The 24,418-nt window shown below is 38.6% G+C and overlaps 1 protein-coding gene across 2 annotated transcripts in view; it reads left to right on the forward strand.

Annotated features, from left to right (window-relative positions):
* The first annotated feature begins 4,088 nt into the window (after positions 1–4,088).
* LOC5571384 (dentin sialophosphoprotein) overlaps positions 4,089–24,418 on the forward strand; it is a 32,049-nt gene continuing 11,719 nt past the window's right edge. The window contains exons 1-4 of one of the 2 annotated variants that reach the window (XM_021857406.1): positions 4,089–4,790; positions 20,869–20,931; positions 21,043–21,461; positions 21,540–21,605. In XM_021857406.1, coding sequence (XP_021713098.1) covers positions 4,740–4,790; positions 20,869–20,931; positions 21,043–21,461; positions 21,540–21,605 — 599 coding nt within the window. In that variant the 5' untranslated portion in view covers positions 4,089–4,739. The remainder of the gene's footprint in view (positions 4,791–20,868; positions 20,932–21,042; positions 21,462–21,539; positions 21,606–24,418) is intronic. The other variant, XM_021857413.1, reaches the window with a different exon arrangement.

The raw sequence follows: 24,418 nt of genomic DNA on the forward strand, positions 1-24,418 counted from the left end.
TCAGGTCTGATTGATTTCATATTCAAGAGATTTAGGATTTATTTCCAGTGATTTATGTTTGATTCGCTTCATATACAAGTGATTCATGTCAGATTCGTTCCATATTCAAGTGATTCAGGTTTGATTCGCTTTATATTCAAGTGCTGCAGGTCTGAAGCACTTCATATTCACCTATTTCAAGTACGAATTACTTGATATTCAAGTAGTTCAGGTTTGATTCATCTAGAATTTTCCACTTTTACAGGTATGACTTGATGTTCAAGCAGGTTAGGGCTGATTCACTTCATTTTCAAGTGATTCATGCTTGAATCCCTTTATATACGTTTTTCAGATTTTATTAGTTCAATATCCAAGTGATTGATGTTTGATTTTTAAAGTAAATTCAAGGCATTCAGGTCTCATTCACTTTATATTCAAGTTTTTCAGTCGAGAATCACTTCATGTGATTCATGTCTGATTCACTTCATAGTCAAGTGTTTAAGGTAATATTCACTTCATACACAAGTAATTCAGGACCGATTACATTCTTGTTCAATTTATTCAGATATGATTCGCTTTATATCCAAATGATTCATGTCATGTGACACTTCATTTTTGAATGCCTGCTCACTAGCGCCACCTAGCGGCAAAATCGCGAACTAAACTGTTCGCTTTCCGGATGTCCTTGATCCCCTTAACAACTTTGCTGAAGATCGCTTCTTTGTAAGTCGTAAGGATCTCGAGATATAGCAATGTGAATTAACCTGTTTTGAGGTGATGCTAAACTTTTCAGGGTGATTCAATATTCAGCTGAGTGTTGCAATACTTATTTTAGTGAGTCCGTATTTATGACGGGTAGTGTATGTTTTTGTTGGCTGTTCATTTATAGATCGGAACCACGTTATTTACATAAGAGATAAATCATTTGAACTGCTTTCGATAAAAGTCAATACTGACCTTTGCAAACAATATCGATCAGTAATAAGCAGAAAGTTCAAATGTGGACATGACAGAAATTTAAAGGGAAGAAAATATTATCAATGCAGAATAAAACGATTTTGATTAGTGGCCCTAACTTGAGGCTGTTGATTTATATTTGCTTTAAGATGTCCAATTTCAGTTCAATCCTGAACGCATTGATGCTCTATGCTAGAGTTGGTCTTGTAAAATTAGTAAATTTAAGCGTTTCGTAAACGAAGAATGAGGTCGACACCACTGTTTGCGTTGTGCTACTACAAACACCAATAAATCGGTGCTCCAACGAGCGAATGGAAAACAATTTCGAATTGATATGCTTATTTATGCCATTTGTGCAACACAATTATCTAACTTATACAATCAACAAGCCTTAAATCGCGTCTCTCGCAATGTAGAAATCCAGGGAATAAAGAGTTGCTCTACATCATTTTTTTTTTATTTTATTGATAGCAGTTCTGGTTATCGATGCTGTTCAGGATTCAAGTGGTCATAATTGTTTTCCCAAAAAGCTCTTGCCGTGTCTTCGGTGGAAATGTAACGGATCAAAATTATCAAAAATCCTGATGCAAAAAAAGCTGTCTATTTATTAATTAGGAGTTTGAAATAAACACAAGAGTCTTTCAAATAGTCTTCAACTGTTAACAAAAAAAATCTGTGTCTTATCTATTGTACAATGAAGGAAATATGAATATTTCTTGCTATGCTCTCCTTATTTAGTAGACAGTAGAGAATCAACTTGCAATGAAGCATTCATTAAGGTTATGCAATCCTGTATGATGAAATAAAATTATACTTATCCTAAATGATGAAATAATTTATTATTGAATTGAAATGTTGAATGAAAGTGAAACTGAAAAGCATTCATGATATCGATAGAAAGGGTTATTACTTCACAGTGATTGAAAAAGTGCAAAATAACTTTTAAAATGCCAGAAGGGTAGGCTGTCGGTCAAATTAGTATAATGATATAATGCTAGTGGTTACTTCGGTATTCTCCGTGAATATTTTTGGTGGCCACAGTTAACTAAAAAAGCAGGTGATTGCGTCAGCCAGCAAGAACTCTTTCTAATGATCTATGAGATGTCGATCTAATTTATACTGGTGTCACAAATGTTGGCTATATGTCAAATTTTGAGTTATGGGGATATCCATTAATAATCCAAAATGTTAATAGGCTACCTATTAAAAGATCAAATCACGAGTTGAGTAATCCATTGAAATTAGAATTATGAAACCGTATTTATACTCCACAGAATCCAGAATATCTGAAATAAGTTAAGTGCATACATTATAAACAAAAAAAAAAAAAAAAAGAAATGACACATTTAATTCAATTAAAAAAAGAGTAGATAGAAAGGAGAATGTAAGGAAGATAATAAGATGCAATCAAATAATCTATTGATGCAATATTGAATGGTAAGTAGGCTTTGAGAAATATGAACATGTAAATAGACAAACAAACAACCTTTCAATTATGGACCGATGCACGAGTTCACTAATTTGACGTTTGAGCGGTGCCGGATTCACTCGTTGCCATGGTCACGTAAATAACAAGGCAACGCTAAAACGTCAATTAGTGAACTCGTGCATTGGTCCATTGCTCTAATTTTGGATCGCACAGACGTCTCTCAATTTACTACAATATGATTGCTTTATTAATCTTCAATACAATAAAAAAGTGATCACACATCAAATCTTGCAAAAGATTGTAAATAATCATTGATTCCACTATATCAACCTAAACACCATATTTCAGGACAATCCGATGGACGAAACGCAATCACGATAACCTTTTCATCAAACTCAACAGAATCACTCGACGAACTTCACATTACCACCGAGAACTATCTACATTACAATTTTATTCCTGAGTAACTCGAGGCCGAATTCATGTTACACTACACACTATTCGATTTTGTTAGTAACTTTTTGTTATCCTTACTGCTGATTCCCTTGAGAAGATGGTTCGTCGTACGTTGGACACAGAACGGAGACCAATATAGAATGTTTTGGGTTTCCAAGTCAGCAAAAACGTTTGCGCGGCTCCTTCCCAGATGAGTCACTTGGAACTGCAACTGAACATATTTTTGATTACTTCTAGTTCATTTAATAAGCTCCCTTAATACACTTGACCTTCTCGTGCAACATCCCTACAGACGGTACGATCAGTTCGTCGAACATTTGACTCCGCCCATCGGTGGTTTGAGCTAAATCAAACTTATTTGATTTTGGCTGACCGATTCGTCAACCGTCAAATCGGTTTCACAAACTGTCAAATTGGTTTGTCAAGCAGCACACGATCAAACATAGCACCAACATGACCATCAACCTGGAGCCGGAGTTAATGTTGGTCAAACCGTCTGAGCGTCTGTGGGCTGCATTACAGTCGATCGAGTAGTTGTGATTTATTCACAATAACGAGCAGCAATATAAACATAAACAATCACATTCGACATCACACAATCTATAGCATAAATGTTGTCTCGAAACGAGATTGAAATATTATACGCTTGATAGAGACCTTCGTGGAATTCACTGGATACTTACAGTAGTCTGTGAAGAGCTTTCAGCAGTAGGACTTCTAAACAAATTCTTTGAAGAAAATGTTGATTGCCCTAACCTTAGCGTGCACACAGAGAGTACGTAGATTTTGAGAGTCCCTCTCAATTTGTTTCCTCGCACTCCTCCGGTGGACTGATGATTTGATAAACTGATAACAACCACGCTTAGCCATCACGCTTACTAGAAGAATCAAAAGATTAAGCTGTAAAATCCATAGACTTCATGCGATTAAGGGAATCCCTAGCATGCGTAGGAGCTTGCTTCATTTCACGACAAATCTTCTAATCATCGCCTACTCAGATTGACGGAGGCACGCTTCTCGCAACGCCGTCTACAGCCTTCATCTAAGTAAATAAACAGATCTACGACAACGATGAGAAGATGATGCCACCGCTCGCGTAGCGAGAACAAACTGTTGTCCGTCGCTGGTGATGTAATGTCCACAAACATCCCTCTCCAAACGTCTAGTACCGAAACATAATATTATAATATTATAGAACAACGCATGCGCCACCCCCATTCGGCGGTTCCTGCTTCCCTTTCCCGAACACACTGCTCAAAAAACTGAGAAGGTTAGAGCTCAGAGTAAACTCAGTGAAGTCGCATTCTCGTTTCTGCCTCGCAGCTGGCAAAAGCTGACTTTCTAGAGGCCTCCATTCCCTCGAATAGTGGATTCGATTCGGAGGCCCATCTGCAAAAGTTCCTTCCCCCCTAGGATTGGTTTGGTTTTCCCCGATTTTCTTCGGAGGAACCGTTTTGTTTTTCACAAATTAAGTTGTTTGCCAGTTAGCCGAGGCCCCAAATCGTCGTTCCACTCAATCGAACATCACGACGTAGTCGTCGCGAGCCGTGATTTCAGTAAAAGTGCAGGAAAAATTTTCACACTCGCGTGGTCACCCTCAGAAGTGAAGGTGAGAAAAAGCGTGTCGAAGTCGTGCAAAAGTGCAACCGGAGTGAAAGATTGGAAAAATTTTCCCACCCTCGGGAAGGAGGTTCATTTCCTGCCAATTAATCAGGGCTCCATTCTACCTTACTTAGAAGATAGTGGTGGGGTCAAAACATGGCGCTCCACCCCACAGGAAAGCAATAAAAGGTGGCTCGATTATCCAAAAATAACTCGAAAAAAAAAACGCAAGGAAACGGCAGCAGCAAATAGCTATAGGTCGAAGCAGCCAGTGAGCAAATATAATCAAACCCGTAGCAAGCGAAACTAAGCAACCATGTCGTCGATGGAAAACGATAGCAACGCACCAGTCGATCCAAGAGTGCAGGTAATTCAATTGGATGACATTTTAGTGGCTTGCACATGGGGGGTGAAAGTCGCGTGATGATAGGCTTGGGGAGGGGAGGAATATGAATACTGGGATGGGATAGGTAGGATGGGGAACACTTGTTTCGTGAAGAGAAGACAACACAATAATGGAAACAGGGATGCCTGATTGGGAGGAAACTCTTTTATTGAACGAAAATTTCGACTTTCGACAAAACGACTCTTACGATACTGCATAAATTTGTGCAGGAAAGTAGGCCTCTTTCATGACGAATTGTCGTGATGGAAATCAGCCTATTACGATGAAAAATTGCAAACCAAAAAATTACCTGGCATCCCTGATTGGGAAGTGCGGGTCGAGTGGATGATGACGCTGAAAAACAATCAACACTGCGACGACGACCGTCTCGTTTCTCTTCTATTAAGATTCTGAATAGCGTCGCATGTACGGCGCTTCTATCACTTCGGTGGCAGATATTAATACAGAAAACAGAACATCTACGCTTATATGTTTTACACTGTTGATTGGCTTTTTATAAAACCATGCCTCCATCGTCGGTTGTCAGCCGTATTCTTTTGCTGAAAAATAGGAAAGGATGTGTGCCGGCTTCAGACACCATTGATATCCCCTTAGTTGCGGATAATGGGGAACCGAACCTAGTCAAGTAAAATGCATAACTTACCTATGGAACAAGCTCCAACCCCCACAATCGGGTGGATATGTTGTATAATGCAGCTGCAGAGAGGGTTCAATGGTGATATAATTTTAGTGTGAGATTTGCCTCAATGGATCGGTGCCAAACAAAGGATATATGCACGTTTGGATGGGAGGAGGATAAGCTGAAGGTCGGCAATAAAATGCCACAGGCTCAATCGAAGTAACGTGTCACAGATTGTGGACTATTCCCTTAATATTTTTTCAAGAGATTTCTTAACGATCTCTTAGGAGATTTCAGGTATTCCTCCAGATCTTATTGACGGATTTCACGCCAACTCGACAAAGGGATTGGCAGCACCCCTTCAGAATTCAATGAAACTTTCAGGGCGTGAAGACTATGTGAAACCAAGACACTTTACATACTTTGTTTTTTCAAAATCGATCTAGACTAACATTTGGAAAGGGTCAAAGTTTTTTTTTACTTTTTTTATAAACCCGTATAACTCGAAAACGGTAAGACCTACAAAAAAGTGTTGAATGGGGGACTGTCGTGAAATTTCCTGAAGTTTTAGAGAAAAATATTGATAAAATAAAAACACATTTTCTACACTGAAAAAACAATGATTCAAAACTTTAAAGTCGATTTAAAAAAAAACGGCCATTTCAGATTTTGATCATCCTTAAGCAAAAAGTTTCGTAATTAAATTTACTAAAAGTCGTCCATACATTGCAAATTGGGCATATTTTAGGGAAAAAAGTTTTTCTAACATCGATTTTTTTAAGTCCCAAAGTTTTTTTTTACTTTTTTTATAAACACGTATAACTCGAAAACGGTAAGACCTACAAAAAAGTGTTGTATGGGGGGCTGTCGTGAAATTTCCTGAAGTTTTAGAAAAAAATGTTGAAAAATCAAAACACATTTTCTACACTGAAAAAAAAATATGATTCAAAACTTAAGAGTCGATTTAAAAAAAATGGCCATTTCAGATTTTGAACTTTTGAAAAAAGTTTTTCTAACAACGAATTTTTCAAGTCCAAAACAGAATTTTTTTTCAAAGATTTTGTTCTAAACCGTCAAATATGATCGTGTTTTCAAGTGATAAATGAGTTTGAATCAGAAATAAATTGTATTTTTTATTGAGAATAGTTAAAAAACGGAATTATGCAGTGATTATGTTTTTTAAATGAAGGCAATCTATGGATTTCGCCTCTGCCTATGAGAAAATCAACTCCGTCTAACAATCCGACGGATTTTTATGGTTCGGAAGATTGCAAACATTGAAAAGGAACAACCTGATCCATACCCCATTAAATTTTCTTCTAGAAAATACTACTAAACGTACCTGCGTTACAAGCCATATGAATAAAAAAAAATGTTTGTATTGTTATCTACCTAAAATGTCCGTTAACGACCTGAGTTACTCAACAACGCGTGAGTGTATAGAAAGATAGGTATTTAACTTATAATTGTCGTTCTACCTATGCATATAACTATTTAAGCTTGATGTCAATAAAACTCTTTTCATTTTATCTAAGTCATTTGTGAAAAGAAGTTAAAGATGGATCAACAAGATTTATCGCGCATTAAAATTTCGAGATGTTGCGCCGGTATAAACAATCCTAAGTGCAGGCGTAGCCAGTTGCGAAACTTGTCACCAACAATGATCGAACACATACGTGCTATGGGATATAGTCATCAGCTTGATGAAACTATGCATATTTGTGAGTCATGTCGCTTAGTGATCAGGCTCCACAGAAGTCCGCCTAAGAAAAAACGACGTTCGGGTGGAGGCGAAGTCAATCAAAATCCACAACCACCAACAAGCGGTCAGGCCTCCAATGAAATGCTAGGTAAGATAAATTTACTTTGCAGCACATTAAACGACAATGATTGTTTACATAGAACCCATATCAATATATTAATTCGACATTATTGTATATTTCAGAAGCAGTCCCTTCCTGTTCATCTTTGCCATCCGTCCCATCAGCGGATGAATTACTAGGCCCCTACAACGTGGAAAAATTCAACAGTATTATTGAAACTTTGAATTTATCCCCAATCTCGTCGAGAAACATGAGGAGCTTGGACTATAGAATTAAAAAGTCAGTGGAGATCACCAAAGCTGTACGTCATGACATACTAGGCATGGATGCAATGGACGTCGACAAGGTGGAGGCATTCGAGGAAATCATCAATCAGTTGAAAGAAAAATTCAACTCACCTGGTATTGACAGAAACGACCAGTTGAAAATATTATCGGTTCTTCCTAAGTCGTGGTCGATCAACAAAATTGTCGAGGAGTTCGAGGCACCAATTTACATGGTAAGACAAGTGAAACAACTTGTGAATGAACAGGGCATTCTATGTACCACAAGGGCTCGAAGTGGGCATGGAATTAGTGAAACAGATAAACAGGTTGTTATTGATTTCTTTGATAGTGATGATATTAGTAGACCTATGCCAGGAGCCAATGACTTCGTTTCTGAGTACCGAAATGGTAGTAAAGAACAAGTTCAAAAGCGTCTATGGACCAATGCACGAGTTCAGTCGTTGACGTTTGAGCGGTGCCGTGTTATCTACGTGACCATGGTAACTAGTGAATATGGCACCGCTCAAACGTCAAATTAGTGAACTCGTGCATCGATCCATTGATGATGTCTCTTAAAGAGGCGTACATGATTTTTGAAGAAAGATGCCAAAATGTAGAAATTGGTTTTACTTTGTTTACTATGTTGAGGCCTAAACATTGTAAGCTTCTCGATAGCACAAGAATTCACAATGTATGTGTGTGCACATACCACGAAAATGTTAAATTAATGCTTAACAGTTTAGGAATTGTCTCTCAGGCAGAAATTTGTGAAAAACTGTTATGCGCTGTTTTAGTAAGAACGACTGATTGTTTTTTCGAGAAAAGTGTAATTCCAAAGAAAATATTACAGGAGAACTAATCTCGCTTTTAGAGGAAAGCGACAAAGAAGATGTAGTTTTTCAGCAATGGCTCACCACCGATCGCTGTAATTTAGAAACTATAATAAATATAATGTCAAAGGAATTGATGGAATTGTTTGATAAGGTTAAAACTGTCCCTGGTACCCAAAAATATCATTGTTTTATGCCTATTAGTGATACACAAATGGCAGCCAAACGGTATACCCATTCAGAGGATGAACCAAAAATATTCAATTTATTCAGTAAAGCCCAAAAATAATGTAAATATTCATGTGCAGATACTACGTTTTAGGATATATAGCAATAATAAAAATAATGATGTATGATAAAAAAACCACGACTTTTTTTTATAAGCATAATATTGACCCTTTCCAGACACCTGTTAAGATTGGCATTGACCAAATAAGAAATAAAATATTGTTGTGATATCTTTCCATTCATTAAAAACCCATCGGATTGTTAGACGGAGTTCATTTTCTCATAAGCGGTTTGGTGCGAGATCAATTGTATTTAATTAAAAAAAAACTCTGTATAATTCCGTTTTATTTCTTTTAACTACTCCCAATAAAACAAATATAATCTATTTATATATAATCATTTATCACTTTAAAATATGAGCATACTAGACTATTTAAAGCGAAATAAAAAATATCAAAAAAAAAATCTGGACTTAAAAAAATTGTTGTTAGAAAAACTTTTTTCCCTAAAATATGCCCAATTTTAATGTATGGACGACTTTTAGTAAATTTAATTACGAAACTTTTTGCTTAAGGATGATCAAAATCTGAAATGGCCGTTTTTTTAAATCGACTTTAAAGTTTTGAATCAATGTTTTTTCGGTGTAGAAAATGTGTTTTGATTTTTTCAATATTTTTTTTCTAAAACTTCAGGAAATTTCACGACAGTCCCCTATACAACACTTTTTTGTAGGTCTTACCGTTTTCGAGTTATACGGGTTTATAAAAAAAGTAAAAAAAAAACTTTGACCCTTTTCAAATGTTAGTCTAGATCGATTTTGAAAATACAAAATATGCAAAGTATCTTAGTTTCACATACTTTTAACATCCAGAAAGTTTCATTGAATTCTGAAGGGGTGCTGCCAATCGCGTGTGGAGTTAGCGCGAAATCCGTCAAAATCAAGAAAATTTCGAAACTTTGGGTATTTAGTAAAGCTATCTTGAAGATTATCGAGCACGATTTTTATATTTTTTTCGACTCATTCTGGAATACGTCTTAAGGAAATTACTGTTAGTATTTTGAGTTTCTAAATAAATCTTTAGAAGAATACTTGAATAAACCTTCGATGGAAATTTAGTGATCTATCTATCTGATGATACCTCATTTAGTTCGGAATTTGACCGCTAGGTAGCACTAGTGAGCATAAAACTTTTACTTTTGTTATGCAGATATCTCAGAAGCCTGTTCATTTAGTAAGATGGCGTTTTCGGCAAAGTGGTTCAGTCTCACTCAAGGACTATCTTTGTTCGAGCTAGATGATTCAAAATTTTACCACTAGGCGCCGTAAGTGAGCATGAAACTTTTGTTTTTCAGATATTTCAAGAGCCTGACGATTTTAGCAAAGTTGTTCAATAGGGTTATAGAACCATAGTAAAAGTTGGTGTTCATGGCTAACTCGATGGTCCCTTGGATTGCACTTGTACTGATTTTGTGTTATGTAACTTTATACTTCCATTACTCAATTGTTCCTTTCAATATCGAGACATGAAGAGTTGACTGTATAAATATAGCTTTTGAGAAACTGAATAACTCTGCCGAAGACGCCATCTTTCTACGTGATCAGTCTCCTGAGATATTCGCAAAACGGAAGTTTAATGCAGTCGAATTATTGCAAAGCGATAGCACCAGTTTATTTACGTCCGTGTGTCATCAAGCTTTTTCCTGTTTCAAGGGTAATAACACACTAATAATCTGTCATCACGTCGCAATTTGGTCGTTAGTATCTGGACTTTTAGTGAAATGTGTTAGTTTTTCGATTAGTCGCGTTCTAGTGAAGCTTTATGCAACTTTTTGTTGGTGCAACAATCGCTCTTCCTACCGTTGCTAGTGCCACGACGCACTAGCATTGTAACCCGATCGTTTTCATGCACACCTTCATACGGAAAGAAGTTTTTCTGATCATCATTCGGCTACTCGGCTTCGGCCATGGCCGAAGCTAGTCAAGGCTCCCGAACAGGGGCGCCTCTAGGCGATCCTCCTGAAAACACGTTTGGAACACTAATTCCCCACTGGCTGATGAGCCACGACGAAATTGGCTATCAAATTGTGCTCGTTTTACAAGCCCGCCAGCAAACACCATCGGACAGCCAGGAAAACAACTTTTCGTTGAAACGACTCCCCAGTCCGTTTATCATTGGAGCATCGGTGGAACAGTTGATAGGACGACAGGAAGCTAGGAAAGTTAATGCAACTAAGGAAAACAGAGGAACTAAGTATCTGCTTCGCACAGACGCCCGCTCAATCGCTGAAAAACTGTTAACGCTTACGGAGCTCGTTGATGGAACACAGGTAGAAGTGTTTGCACACAACACGTTAAATTCTGTGCAAGGTATCGTTTACGAGTCGGACACTGTCAACGACGATGAGCAGGAGATTTTGAAACACTTGGAATCCCAAGGAGTGACCAACGTCCGTCGTATTCGTAAACGAGTCAATAACGTTCTTCGAAACACTCCACTTTTAGTGTTGACACTAAAAGGAGCCGTCCTACCTCAAACAATTCTCTTCGGTTTACTAAGAGTCCCGATAAGAACGTACTATCCTTCACCACTTCTGTGCTACAACTGCGGAGTTTACGGACACTCGAAAAACGTCTGCAAAAGGACATCGATATGTCTCAACTGCTCCCAAGAACCCCACGTAGCCAAGGGAGAAACAGTGTCAAAATCCACCATTCTGCCTGCATTGCAAAAATGATCATTAGGCCGTCCCTTATTTTTCGAAAATGCGAAATGTTAAAAGTTCGTCGTTGTAAAGTGCTCGTTTTGGTGAGAAAAAAATCAGGTAAAAATATGAAGTCCGTACGTGGACGCTAAGTGGTCCCCCAACGGCCCTGAAGGTATTGGGTGAAAATGATCCCCGTGCGTCAAATCGAGCTCGCTACTCTAGTGTACGCAACATGAGTATGAAAAGCCACTAGTAACAAATTGATAATCAGCATAGAATTTTAAGTAAAATAGTATTTTATACTGTGGATCTCTTCACAACAATGCACGCTGACAAAAAAAATCGGAATTACAAAGGGATCGTTCAAATATTACGTAACGCAACAGGGGGAGGGAAGGGGTCTTCCGTAGTGTTACGGTTCATACAAAAAATTTAAATTTTGCATACAAAAGCTGTTACATGGGGAAGGGAGGGGGTCTGAAATTGGCAAATTTTGCGTTACGTAATATTTGAACCATCCCGAGGAAAACAAACTTCTATGCTGACTATCAACGCATGCAGAAGAATTTGTTACTAGTGGCTTTTCGTACTCATGTTGCGTGCACTGGAGCAGCGAGCTCGATATTGCGCACGGGGATCATTTTCACCCAATACCTTCAGGGCCGTTGGGGGACCACTTAGCGTCCACGTACGGACTTCAAATTTTTACCTGATTTTTTTCTCACCAAAACGAGCACTTTACAACGACGAACTTTTAACATTTCGCATTTTCGAAAAATAAGGGACGGCCTAATGATCATTCAATCATTTCACGCGACTGCCCTACCTACCAACACGAAAAGAAAATAATCCATCACAAAATCGACAACCGAGTATCCTTTGGTGAAGCCCGTCGCGTGTTGAATGAAAACCAGAAGGACACGTACGCCAGCGCTCTTCAGCATCGTCTACATCAAGTGGAATTGGAGAAGGACACTATCATCAGAAATCTGAGGAATGAGCTAGAAGCGGTCAAAGCAGAGATGGACTAGTCACTAGTCAAAGCAAATGGAAGAAAATCGCGTAAGGACAAAGCATCAATGTCACCCCCAAAATCCCCGCTCATCTCCAAAACTCAAAGCACACTTCAAACAATGAAATTGCGAAACCGAAGTCGGAGCGATAAAAGAACGAATGCATCTCCGCCTGACATTGACTACGACCCCAAGGGGAAACGCAGACACCTGACCAATAACAATGGCAGTAAATAACCCCGTCACTTCAATCATCAATGGTTTCGACCCGGCAATTCATCCTGACTCTGGCATGGACATACCAAAACACAAGGACGAAGACCAACGCAATGTCAAGGAATACGATTATGGTCATCTCAAAAACAACATATCCCAAGTTAAAATGCGGTTTGAGGGAGGGGAATGTGCAGTACCCCCCTCACTTCTAAACGGAGAAGCGAGTCTAGTCAGGGCAGGCAATCCGGAACATCTTTCCACCACCCGTTGACTGCCAAACTCCTAGCTCGCTCGCATATATCAACGCTGCATACAACACGCAACTCCATCAAATCAACGTAGCCCCAAAACCGTTGCCAACAGCCGTTCTTTTCAACTCTGAAGCATACGACCACTACAACGAGTTTCGGCCTCTCCCCGGAAGCAGCAACACAGTTGGACCTTGCTACAACTCCCTAAGCACTCCATTTCGACCTATATGCATCCGAAGACTGTACAACAATCAACACCAAATCAGTTCGCCAAGCGCGAGGCCTGCCACGTCGACCCTGACCAGAGAAGTTCCGGTGCACACCGATGAGCCTCCGGCGGCAGTCGACGCGTGTCCGACGATACTTACAGCAGTTCATCCCATCGCGATCGACCCGAAAAAACGCTGTTCTTACAATGGAACATTCGCGGTCTCTGGAGCAACCATGCAGAGCTGTGTCACATAGTAACGCAAAATCCTCCAATAGCCAGCGGACTACAAGAAATGATGTGCGGTGACGCTAGCATTGCCCTCCGGAAACAATACTCATGGAAACTAGCGAATCGACATTACTGTCAAGGTGCTGGGGCGGCTGGTCTAAAGAAAATTCTAAAGAAAATTCCTCACGACTCATCAGCGTTGACGCTCGGATTCTTATTTGTGCAGCTCGGCTGCATAGCCCCCACAACATCACATCAGTTTCTACATACGTTCCACCGAACAGTCCTGATTCTGACGTAATAGATGCTCAACAAAAAATCACACACAACCTTGAGCAACCATTCATTATTGGTGGAGATTTCAACGCTGCTCACGAGGTCTGGGGTAGTCCCAAATCATCAAAGAGAGGCCGAACACTACTCAGTTGGTTTGTCCAAAACGACTTTTTAGTTTTGAACAATGGGGAGCCCACGTTCATCAGTTCCACCCACGGAAGTGCATCGTGGATAGATCTAACGGTAGCATCTAAAAGTGTGACGTTTAAGTTCCATTGGTCGATATCCAAAGATACACATGGAAGCGATCATTTTCCAATTAGAGTGTACACTGAGGACAGAGCTCCGAATATAAAACTCCGGAAGCGATGGCTATACAAAAATGCATATTGGCCGAAGTTCGAGAGAATCATCGAAAACCACCTGAACGACGATGCAGACAAAAACCTTTCTGTAGACGAAATTACTGAGCTTATTGTAAATGCGGCTAAATCAGCCATTCCTCAAACGTCAGGTCGCCCGCCAATAAAAGCCGAACTGTGGTGGACTGACGAAGTTCAATCTGTCATCAAAGAACGTCGGAAAGCGTTGAGAAAATTAAAACGAACTCACGCGACCGATCCGAAAAGGGATGAATTACGTAAAGAATTTCAACAAGCTCGGAGCGCTGCCAGGAGAGTGGTCAACCATGCCAAGAAGCAATCTTGGTAAACGTTTTGCAACTCTTTCAACCCCCAAACTCCAGTGGAAATTCTTTGGAACAACTTCAACAAGCTTTCCGGGATACGGAAGACCGGATTAAAAGGGTTAGTGATTGACGGTAAGCACGAACAAAACCCTATAATCATTGCCGAGCACTTTGCGAAACATCTGCTGCTGATAACTCTGAAGACGAAAGAGAAACTGAAAAAACCAACTCAGTTTCGGAAATTGCAGAGAATACCTCTCTGAACAGTGACTTCAGCTTTCAAGAACTCCTACAAGCGATTGACATCACTAAAGGGTTTTCTACTGGCAACGATACTGTAGGCTACCCAATGATTCGGCGACTACCGGTATCCGGAAAATCCAGCCATGTTGAAATGTTTCAATCGGGTCTGGACTGAGGGAAAGTTCCCACCTTGCTGGAGAGAAGGGCTAATTGTCCCTATTCAAAAACCCGTATCTCAATTGAGATCTGCGGAGAACTTCCGTCCAATCACGCTCCTTAGCTCTACAGGAAAGATATACGAGCGCATGGTGAATCATCGGCTCACAACCTTTCTAGAAAGGAACAAAATTTTACATTCTAGTCAGCATGCTTTCCGAACCGGTCGAGGTACTTCCACGTACTTTGCCGAACTCAAGGAGATTCTTGAAGGAGCAAAACGGTCTGAAACACGCCTTGAATTTGCCTTACTGGACATACGAAAAGCGTACGACCAAACCTGGCGTCCTCACATATTACGTCAACTAAAACTTATTAACGTTGGGAGTCGCATGACAGCATGTATCGAAGAATTCCTGAAGGATCGCCGTTTTCAAGTGTGCTATGGTGGTTCTCTTTCTTCACAGAAAACTCAAGACAACGGGGTACCTCAAGGCTCAGTACTATCGGTTGCGTTATTTCTTTTAGCTATGAACATGGTCTTTGAGATCGTACCAAAAAATGTTCGGATCTAGGTGTATGCCGACGATATCGTGCTAGTTACCGAATCTAAGCAGCAGTGCGTCGACAACTTTTGCAAGCAGTTCTTGCGGTAGATTCCTGGGCCAAAAACATCAAATTTCGATTATCAGCTAACAAATCGTGTCTATTGCACGTATGCCAAAGAAAACGACATATAATGATGAAATCCAGACCCGCGATCGTCATAGATGGAGATGCTATCCCTGAAGTTAAAATTGCCCGTTTTCTAGGAGTGTGGATGAATCGTAGGGTGAATTTAGAGCGCACGGGGCTAAAACAGCAGACAGCATACGAAATCGAATAATTTTTTTAAGGATTTAACGCCGAAAGCTAATCGATCATCTCTTTGGAAAATAATGAATGTTGTATACCTCTCAAAGCTGATGTATGGCATCGAACTATTTGGAATGGAACTTTCCAATACAATACAGACTATCTTCAACGAGCTGCGAAGAATCTCGTCAGGAGCCTTCAGATCATCCCCCATCTATAGTCTTGCAGTAGAGGCGGGCGAATTACCATTAGACCTTCGTTTAGCTGAAATATTCATCCGTAAATATTGTCGATTAGCAGAAAAATCTTCCAACAACTACCCTCGATTCAGTGAAGCAGCCAACTCCGTATTCATGGAAATAACTAATGCTACAATTCCTGATATTGCAAAGCTGAAAAGGGTGGGCCGCCGCCCGTGGGACAGTCCTCGCATAGAAGTAGACTGGTCAGTCAAGAACGCTTTCAAAAAGGGCAGAATACACAACTTGCCAGGACCTTAGTGCAAGAGCATCTCAACGGAAAATACCTCAACCACTACAAACTCTTCACTGATGGATCTAAAAAGCATAACGAAGTTGGCGTTGGGGTTTTTGGACCCCAATGGACCTATGCACGGGTTCACTATTTGACGTTTTAGCGGTGCCGTGTTATTTATGGGACCATGGCAACCCGTGAATTCGGCACCGCTCAAACGTCAAATTAGTGAACTCGTGCATCGGTCCATGGATCAATGCACGAGTTCATTATTTGACGTTTGAGCGGTGCCGTGTTATTTGTGTGGCCATAGTAACCAGTGAATTTGGCACCGCTCAAACGTCAAATTAATGAACACGTGCATCGGTCCATGGTCAGATGCACGAGTTCACTATTTGACGTTTTAGCGGTGCCGTGTTATTTACGTGACCATGGCAACGAGTGAATACGGCACCGCTCAAACGTCATATTAGTGAACTCGTGCATTGGTCCATTACTAATTGAACAAAGACTTCATCATCAATGCAGTATATATACGGCAGAAGCTGCAGCACTTGTAGCAGCCGCGCGATATGCTCCTAAGGGACCAACCGTCATTCTATCAGATTCTGCAAGTTGTATAGCCGCCATCGACAAGGAAGATTCAAATCATCCTTTCCTACAGGAATTCGAGATAATTGCAGGAAGAAAGAACATCGTAGTTTGTTGGATTCCAAGTCACTCCGGAATCTCAGGAAACGAAGAAGCAGATCGAGCAGCTGAACGAGGTCGATCCTCAAGACTCAGGGACGAAAATACTCAATCTACCCTCGCCTACATTGATACTTGCTGGGTAGAATCTTCGTTGATTTTTATTTGTTTTTATCCTCACCTTGACAACACAACAAAGATTGACAAAGCGCTTGCGCAAGATTGTCAGTTTCCTTTTAATCTGCTGCTACTCAACCGCTTTTTGATAATCGGAAACAAAAAAATGATATTCATTCTAACCAGTTTGACTAAAACTGACACTCTTCTGCTTCTGATAATCAAAAACACCAACGACATACGGGCATCGTTGATTGTTTTGCCCATCTACTTTTGTGCCATCTTCATTGGTACAATCATATTGGTGGTGGTGCGGTTACTTTGATGGTGGCATAAATTCAGTGAATTGAGTATAGTGAGCATGATTTTTTTCGTCCCTGCAAGACTACTCTACCAAACGGTACCCTCAGCTGATGCAATAAAATGGATCAAAGGGTTGTTCCGCTACAGTTTTTCAGGAAAATGGGACTCTCATCGCTCAACTTTTTTGCAAGCCAGTAAACCTTTGGTCGAAAAATGGCACGATAGAAAAGACCGACGAGAGCAACGTATACTAACGAGACTCGGATGACCAAGCAACACCTGTTCGACCGAACGTTATCAAACAACTGCGAAATATGTAACACTGAACTTTCTGTAGAACATATCTGAACTGTATGAAACACGATGCTATTAGGGAAGAATTACGACTAAGTAGTAACATTCAGATTGTACTAAGCAACAACGAAGATGAAGAAATGAAATTGTTAAATTTTGTCAAGAAATATAACCTGCAACTATAAAAAAAAATCCTTAATAAAAGCGAATGAACCATTTGGTTTAAAGCTTAAAAAAAAAGTTTAATGCTCACTTGTGCTGCCTGGGGAGCAAAATTGTAATTCAACTAGCTCGAACAGTGATAGTCCTCGAATTACTGAACATCTTTTCCGAAGATGCCATTTTTCAAAGTAAGCCTGGAATATTTGCAAAACAAAAGTTTCATTCACACTAGAGCCGCCTGGTTATTCCGTAATTGAATGACCACCACATGTCAGTCAGCCAGTCTCCTAAACAACTTTATCGAAGATGGTTTTTCTATATTTAATCTAGACGCGAGGAATTTCATGTTGAATATAAAAAACCAAGGATTTTGAACATGTTTTCGGAATGGTTTACAAAGTGTTTTCCATAGAAAAATCGATCATTTTGACTCAAGAACAACTTTCGAAAAGGGCCTGTAAGTTTTTGCATCCAATTGATTTGAAAAATTTTAACTCCGTAACTGTTGATCTTAGAGAGAAAATATTCTATGAAGACGTTTTAGTGAACCATTTGATTACGCAAAAACCCCATTTCTAATATTTAAAATTTCACCATAGAATCTTCATAGAAAACAGATGTTTGGGACAAAGTTTCATTATGGAGAAATTTTCAATAAAAACAGTTGTTCGCACCCGCGAAAATGTATTTGTGCGCCACCTATATGTGGAAACACATCGACCGACAGCATCAACCATTGGTAGTATCGATCATGGCGCCCTGTAGAAATATGCGTTTTTCGTCGATCTCGCTCTATCCGGTCAACCATGACAGAATGGACTAACCCACTATAAAAGACCGACGGGACTTCATGTTCGCTCTCTTTTGGCTTTGCGACAACTCGACGTCATCGACCACCATCATCATCAACGAAAGTGAGACATCAACAAACCAGTGATAGAATTACCACCCACTGTAGGTGATTAGTTTGTATAGGAAGTGAATTCGAGTAAAGTAATTTAAGCTACATTAATTAAATAAAGTGAAGTGGACTGTTGAACTTACCTGTGCCGTGTTAGATACTCTGTGGTGCCTGAAAAGAAATAGGACATTAAAAAAGAACTTTATACTTACCTGTGGTATGAATTCCGTCCCCGTTGTGCGAAGTGGTGAATAGTGTTTTAGCCGAGGGGGACGACACATCTAGATGTTTGAGATTATTAGGATATCTTTAGACAATCTTTGCGATGGCCTTTTATCTTTTTGCAGCATGTTATCTTGTTTCATCCGTGGCATCTTATAAAACATCTTCATCTATCTTCAAAACTCTAGCTTATCTTTCCGCATCTTACTTGAGCGTATTAACGGATTGACTCAGTTTTCGTCGATAAACAACAAAGAGGGAGCATGCAGCTGCATCATCGGTAGAATGTTTCTCCTGGGTTTGCTAATGGTCCGGAGTTTGTTCCGGATTCAGAAGGATACTAATCATCGGTTCCATGATGCGACGGAAAAGGATGGATAGGGCGGATACCTTGACTGAGGCATAATACACGAGGCAGCCAAAGAAGGTGAAAAACCGAGTATGGGATTTGCTGAGTTTCTCGACCGAAGCGGTTCCTGTACGATTAAATCGATGATAATGCTGTTTGAATCCTTCGAAATGACAAGTATCATGTTCAATGCCAGGACCGAGAGAAGAGGCATGTGGCTAGAGGAATAAACGATCTGGATCATTTCGGTGATGGAGATGCTTTGTGGGTGTAGATGGCCCGAAACAGTTGGCGTTCCAGGTGGAATTGAATCGGAAATGGCAGCGGAGAATACGGAGCTCGGAGATTACGAGTAATGTATTTGGTAACCCATTTTCAGTCCGTGTCTTGGTGTATGTTGTGAATTGGTAAAGGGTATCTAGACTCCCTTACTCATAAATACACATTTTATAAATTATCAAATTCGGCTTTTATTCAACAATATATCAACAAAACTACTTGCTTTTTCGCTTTTCAGAAGCTAGGTGTCGCATGGATTCCATAACAGATTCTTCAGGTTTAACATTAAGCCAGGATAGCGAAGCTTGCAGGATTGAAGAGCTGCTGAAGAGAATGGTGATCAGTACAATTTCCCACAAGTGAGACTTTTGATTGCCGTCCTGGAAACAAATAGCTAGCTGTTACTTACTTTTGAAAGTACCAACAATAAAAATCACAACCGTTACTACTGTTTACAAAACCCGTAGCTCTGCGCTCCCCATCATCAACATCATCATTGATTCTCCTTCCACCTATTCGTATCTTCTTGCATCTCATCAATCTACACGCAGAAGATGTCAGCGTATGAAGGACGTCAAATCTATAATAATGCACTGATCTAAAAAATCGGATTTTATCCAAACGTGCATCTAAGCAGTGATCTGCGAGTGTCGCCCCCTCGGTTGGAAGAGGTATTAGATTATGGTTCGCCTGAAAAGCTGGCGATGATCCCAGGCCGTTTATTGTTTATGTTTTTACAATTTTATCTTTTGAAAGCCGGCAATCAAAACAGAAAACAATGCTTAATTAACTGTGTTGATAATTAGTTTTCTGCTCAATAAAATACAAAGCAGAACCGATCCCTCTAGAGTCATCGGATAGTTGTAAAAAAAACAAACAAAAAGAAAAAAACACGTTCTGAATATGTACGCGGGTAACAGTTGTGCTAACAGAACGCGTTATTAGCTGTCTGACAATAAATCGACCGGAACGTGCAAACCAAGCAACAGATTCTAAAATGCTAGTTTCAAGTAATCAGAACAATCTCACCAGATTGTTTTATTGTAATCGTCTGTCACCTACTTTCCGTCCTAGATACAGCAGCTAAAACCTAGCAGAATCTCCGCACCAGGAACACACATCAAATCACTCATTGCATTTTCACCTGTGTTCACTGTATTCTTCTTGTACATAACAATTTAATTAAAACACAGTCTAAAGATAGAAATAGGTAAAATTATACAGATTTTTAACAGCACAGACAAAATTTTCGCGTCCGTTTGCTATCACGGCACACTTGGATCCCTGGAATAACTACATTGATACAATGATTACCTAAAAAAAATAGTGCTTCGAATCCAATTGAGAACGAATTCTGCAATACATACCTGGTCTAGAACAACATGTGGTTTCTTCAGTTGTATCTAATTCATAATTATTGTAATCAATGAATTATATCCAATAAATCCGTGACTATAGGCAAAGGGCAACATATCCACATTACTTTGAAATGAGTTTTCTGTTAACTGATGTGAGCAATTCCAACCCCACGGCTGAGCTAAAATCAACTTTCAATCATCCGTAAACCTACGCACATTTCCACGCTTGGTTAGTTTCCAATGATTGATTATTGCCATCATCTTACTTTCTATCCCCTCAGATCGAACTGGAAAAGCTAAACGAAGCCACGGACAGCATCAACAAGTATGAAGTCGAACTGGATGTAAGTATCCGTATCAATCCCCAGACGACCAAAAGTACAGACTTTGATACTATAAATTCCTCCACATTTGTACGTACATATACCTTCCGCTAAACCCCTTCCCTTTTCCAGGAAGCCAAAAACGAGTTCCGCGAGCTGCTCAGGGAGAGCGCCGAGAAGATCAAGGCCGTCGCCAAGAAGCTCGGCAACTCGATCGAAACGGCCAAACCGTACTACGAGGCGCGCCTGTACGCCTCGCAGCTGGCCAAGGAGACGCAGCAATCGGCGCTGAACTACGACAAGGCCAAGTCGGTGCACGCGGCCGCCAAAGAGATGGTGTTCCTAGCGGAGCAGGGCCTGGGCGAGAAGTCCACCCTGGATACCGCCTGCCAGGAGATGTTGACGCACGCGACGACCCGGGTGAACGAGTCGCAGAACGAGTGCACCGAGATGCGCAACGTGCTGAGGATCAGCGAGCTGAAGCTGGAGGTGGCGAACAATCGGGTGGCCAAGCTGCACTCGCAGCTGAAGGGGGCGATCCGGGCATCTAGGTAGGCTGTGCGGGCGGAGGGGTGCCAACTTTTCGGTTGTTCAAGTATGATTTTTTTTTCTTTGGTTGGTATTCGTAGCTTGGATGTTCGCAGGAATCTGCTAATGATGAATTTGCTTGTTTATCAGAATGAGTTGTTGTTTTTGTAAGTAGAAGCGATTTTTGTTTATCATTTGTGAGTAATTATCGCTGAAACCAGGCCGCCATCTGCCAATAACGTTTGAATTACAATGGACCAATGCACGAATTCACTAATTTGACGTTTTAGCGGTGCCGAATTCACTGGTTTCCATGGTCACGTAAATAACACGGCACCGCTCAAACGTCAAATAGTGAACTCGTGCATTGGTCCATTTTATGTCAGAGTTCGTTCGTATACTAGATAAACTAGAGGAGGGTCGTTTGGGAAACAAGCCCTTACATCTACAAGCGTAACTAGTGATCTCTCGAAGTCTTATGAACAACATTTATACTTCTCATAGGCTCATGAAAATGTATTCCGTCAAGTTTTGAGTTCAATGACTACTCAACGTCATACAAGAACTTTTTTGAGTACAGGCCTTCAGATCTACAAGCGTAATCAATTTTGAAATTTAAATTTTGAATTTCTGAACTTTGTGCTTTGAACTATTACAGTAAGCTCTCAAAATTGAGCTTTAAGCTTTGAGCTTTGAGCTTTCAGCTTTGAATTTTGAATTTTGAATTTGGAATTTTTGAATTTTTGGGCCTTGAGCCTTGAGCCTAAGCTTTTAGCTTCGAGCTTTGAGCTTTCAGCTTTCAATTTTTAAATTTGAATTTGGAATTTGAAATATGGAATTTTTGAATCTTTGAGCTTTGAGCCTTGAACTTTGAGCCTTCAGCTTTGAGCTTGGAGCTTTGAGCTTTGAGCTCTGAGCTTTGAACTTTGAGCCTTGAGCTTTGAGCCTTGAGCTTTGATCTTTGAGCCTTGAGCCTTGAGCCTTGAGCCTTGAGCCTTAAGCCTTGAGCCATGAGCTTTAAGCTTTAAGCTTTGAGCTACGGACTTTGAGCTTTGAGCCTTGAGCCTTGAGCTTTGAGCATTGCGCTTGGACGTTTGAGCTTTGAACTTTGAACTTTGAGCTTTGAGCTTTAAGCTTTGAGCTATGACAGTAAGCTCGATTTTTTTTGAATTTTGAATTTTCGATTTTCGATTTTCGATTTTCGATTTTCGATTTTCGATTTTCGATTTTCGATTTTCGATTTTCGATTTTCGATTTTCGATTTTCGATTTTCGATTGATTTTCGATTTTCGATTTTCGATTTTCGATTTTCGATTTTCGATTTTCGATTTTCGATTTTCGATTTTCGATTTTCGATTTTCGATTTTCGATTTTCGATTTTCGATTTTCGATTTTCGATTTTCGATTTTCGATTTTCGATTTTCGATTTTCGATTTTCGATTTTCGATTTTCGATTTTCGATTTTCCATTTTCGATTTTCGATTTTCGATTTTCGATTTTCGATTTTCGATTTTCGATTTTCGATTTTCGATTTTCGATTTTCGATTTTCGATTTTCGATTTTCGATTTTCGATTTTCGGTTTTCGATTTTCGATTTTCGATTTTCGATTTTCGATTTTCGATATTCGATTTTCAATTTTCGATTTTCGATTTTCGATTTTCGATTTTCGATTTTCGATTTTCGATTTTCGATTTTCGATTTTCGATTTTCGATTTTCGATTTTCGATTTTCGATTTTCGATTTTCGATTTTCGGTTTTCGATTTTCGATTTTCGATTTTCGATTTTCGATTTTCGATTTTCGATATTCGATATTCGATTTTCGATTTTCGATTTTCGATTTTCGATTTTCGATTTTCGATTTTCGATTTTCGATTTTCGATTTTCGATTTTCGATTTTCGATTTTCGATTTTCGATTTTCGATTTTCGATTTTCGATTTTCGATTTTCGATTTTCGATTTTCGATTTTCGATTTTCGATTTTCGATTTTCGATTTTCGATTTTCGATTTTCGATTTTCGATTTTCGATTTTCGATTTTCAAATTCTCAAATTCTAAAAATTCTAAAAATTCTAAAAATTCTAAAAATTCTAAAAATTCTAAAAATTCTAAAAATTCTAAAAATTCTAAAAATTCTAAAAATTCTAAAAATTCTAAAAATTCTAAAAATTCTAAAAATTCTAAAAATTCTAAAAATTCTAAAAATTCTAAAAATTCTAAAATTTCTAAAAATTCTAAAAATTCTAAAAATTCTTAAAATTCTAAAAATTCTAAAAATTCTAAAAATTCTAAAAATTCTAAAAATTCTAAAAATTCTAAAAATTCTAAAAATTCTAAAAATTCTAAAAATTCTAAAAATTCTAAAAATTCTAAAATTCTAAAAATTCTAAAAATTCTAAAAATTCTAAAAATTCTAAAAATTCTAAAAATTCTAAAAATTCTAAAAATTCTAAAAGTTCTAAAAGTTTTAAAAATTCTAAAAATTCTAAAAATTCTAAAAATTCTAAAAATTCTAAAAATTCTAAAAATTCTAAAAATTCTAAAAATTCTAAAAATTCTAAAAATTCTAAAAATTCTAAAAATTCTAAAAATTCTAAAAATTCTAATAATTCTAATAATTCTAAAAATTCTAAAAATTCTAAAAATTCTAAAAATTCTAAAATTCTAAAAATTCTAAAAATTCTAAAAATTCTAAAAATTCTAAAAATTCTAAAAATTCTAAAAATTCTAAAAATTCTAAAAATTCTAAAAATTCTAAAAATTCTAAAAATTTTAAAAATTCTAAAAATTCTAAAAATTCTAAAAATTCCAAAAATTCTAAAAATTCTAAAAATTCTAAAAATTCTAAAAAATTTAAAAATTCTAAAAAATTCTAAAAATTCTAAAAATTTTAAAAATTTTAAAAATTTTAAAAATTCTTAAAATTCTTAAAAATCTTAAAATTCTTAAAATTCTTAAAATTCTTAAAATTCTTAAAATTC

Source organism: Aedes aegypti, chromosome 1, assembly GCF_002204515.2.
Source record: "Aedes aegypti strain LVP_AGWG chromosome 1, AaegL5.0 Primary Assembly, whole genome shotgun sequence".
Lineage (NCBI taxonomy): Eukaryota > Metazoa > Arthropoda > Insecta > Diptera > Culicidae > Aedes > Aedes aegypti.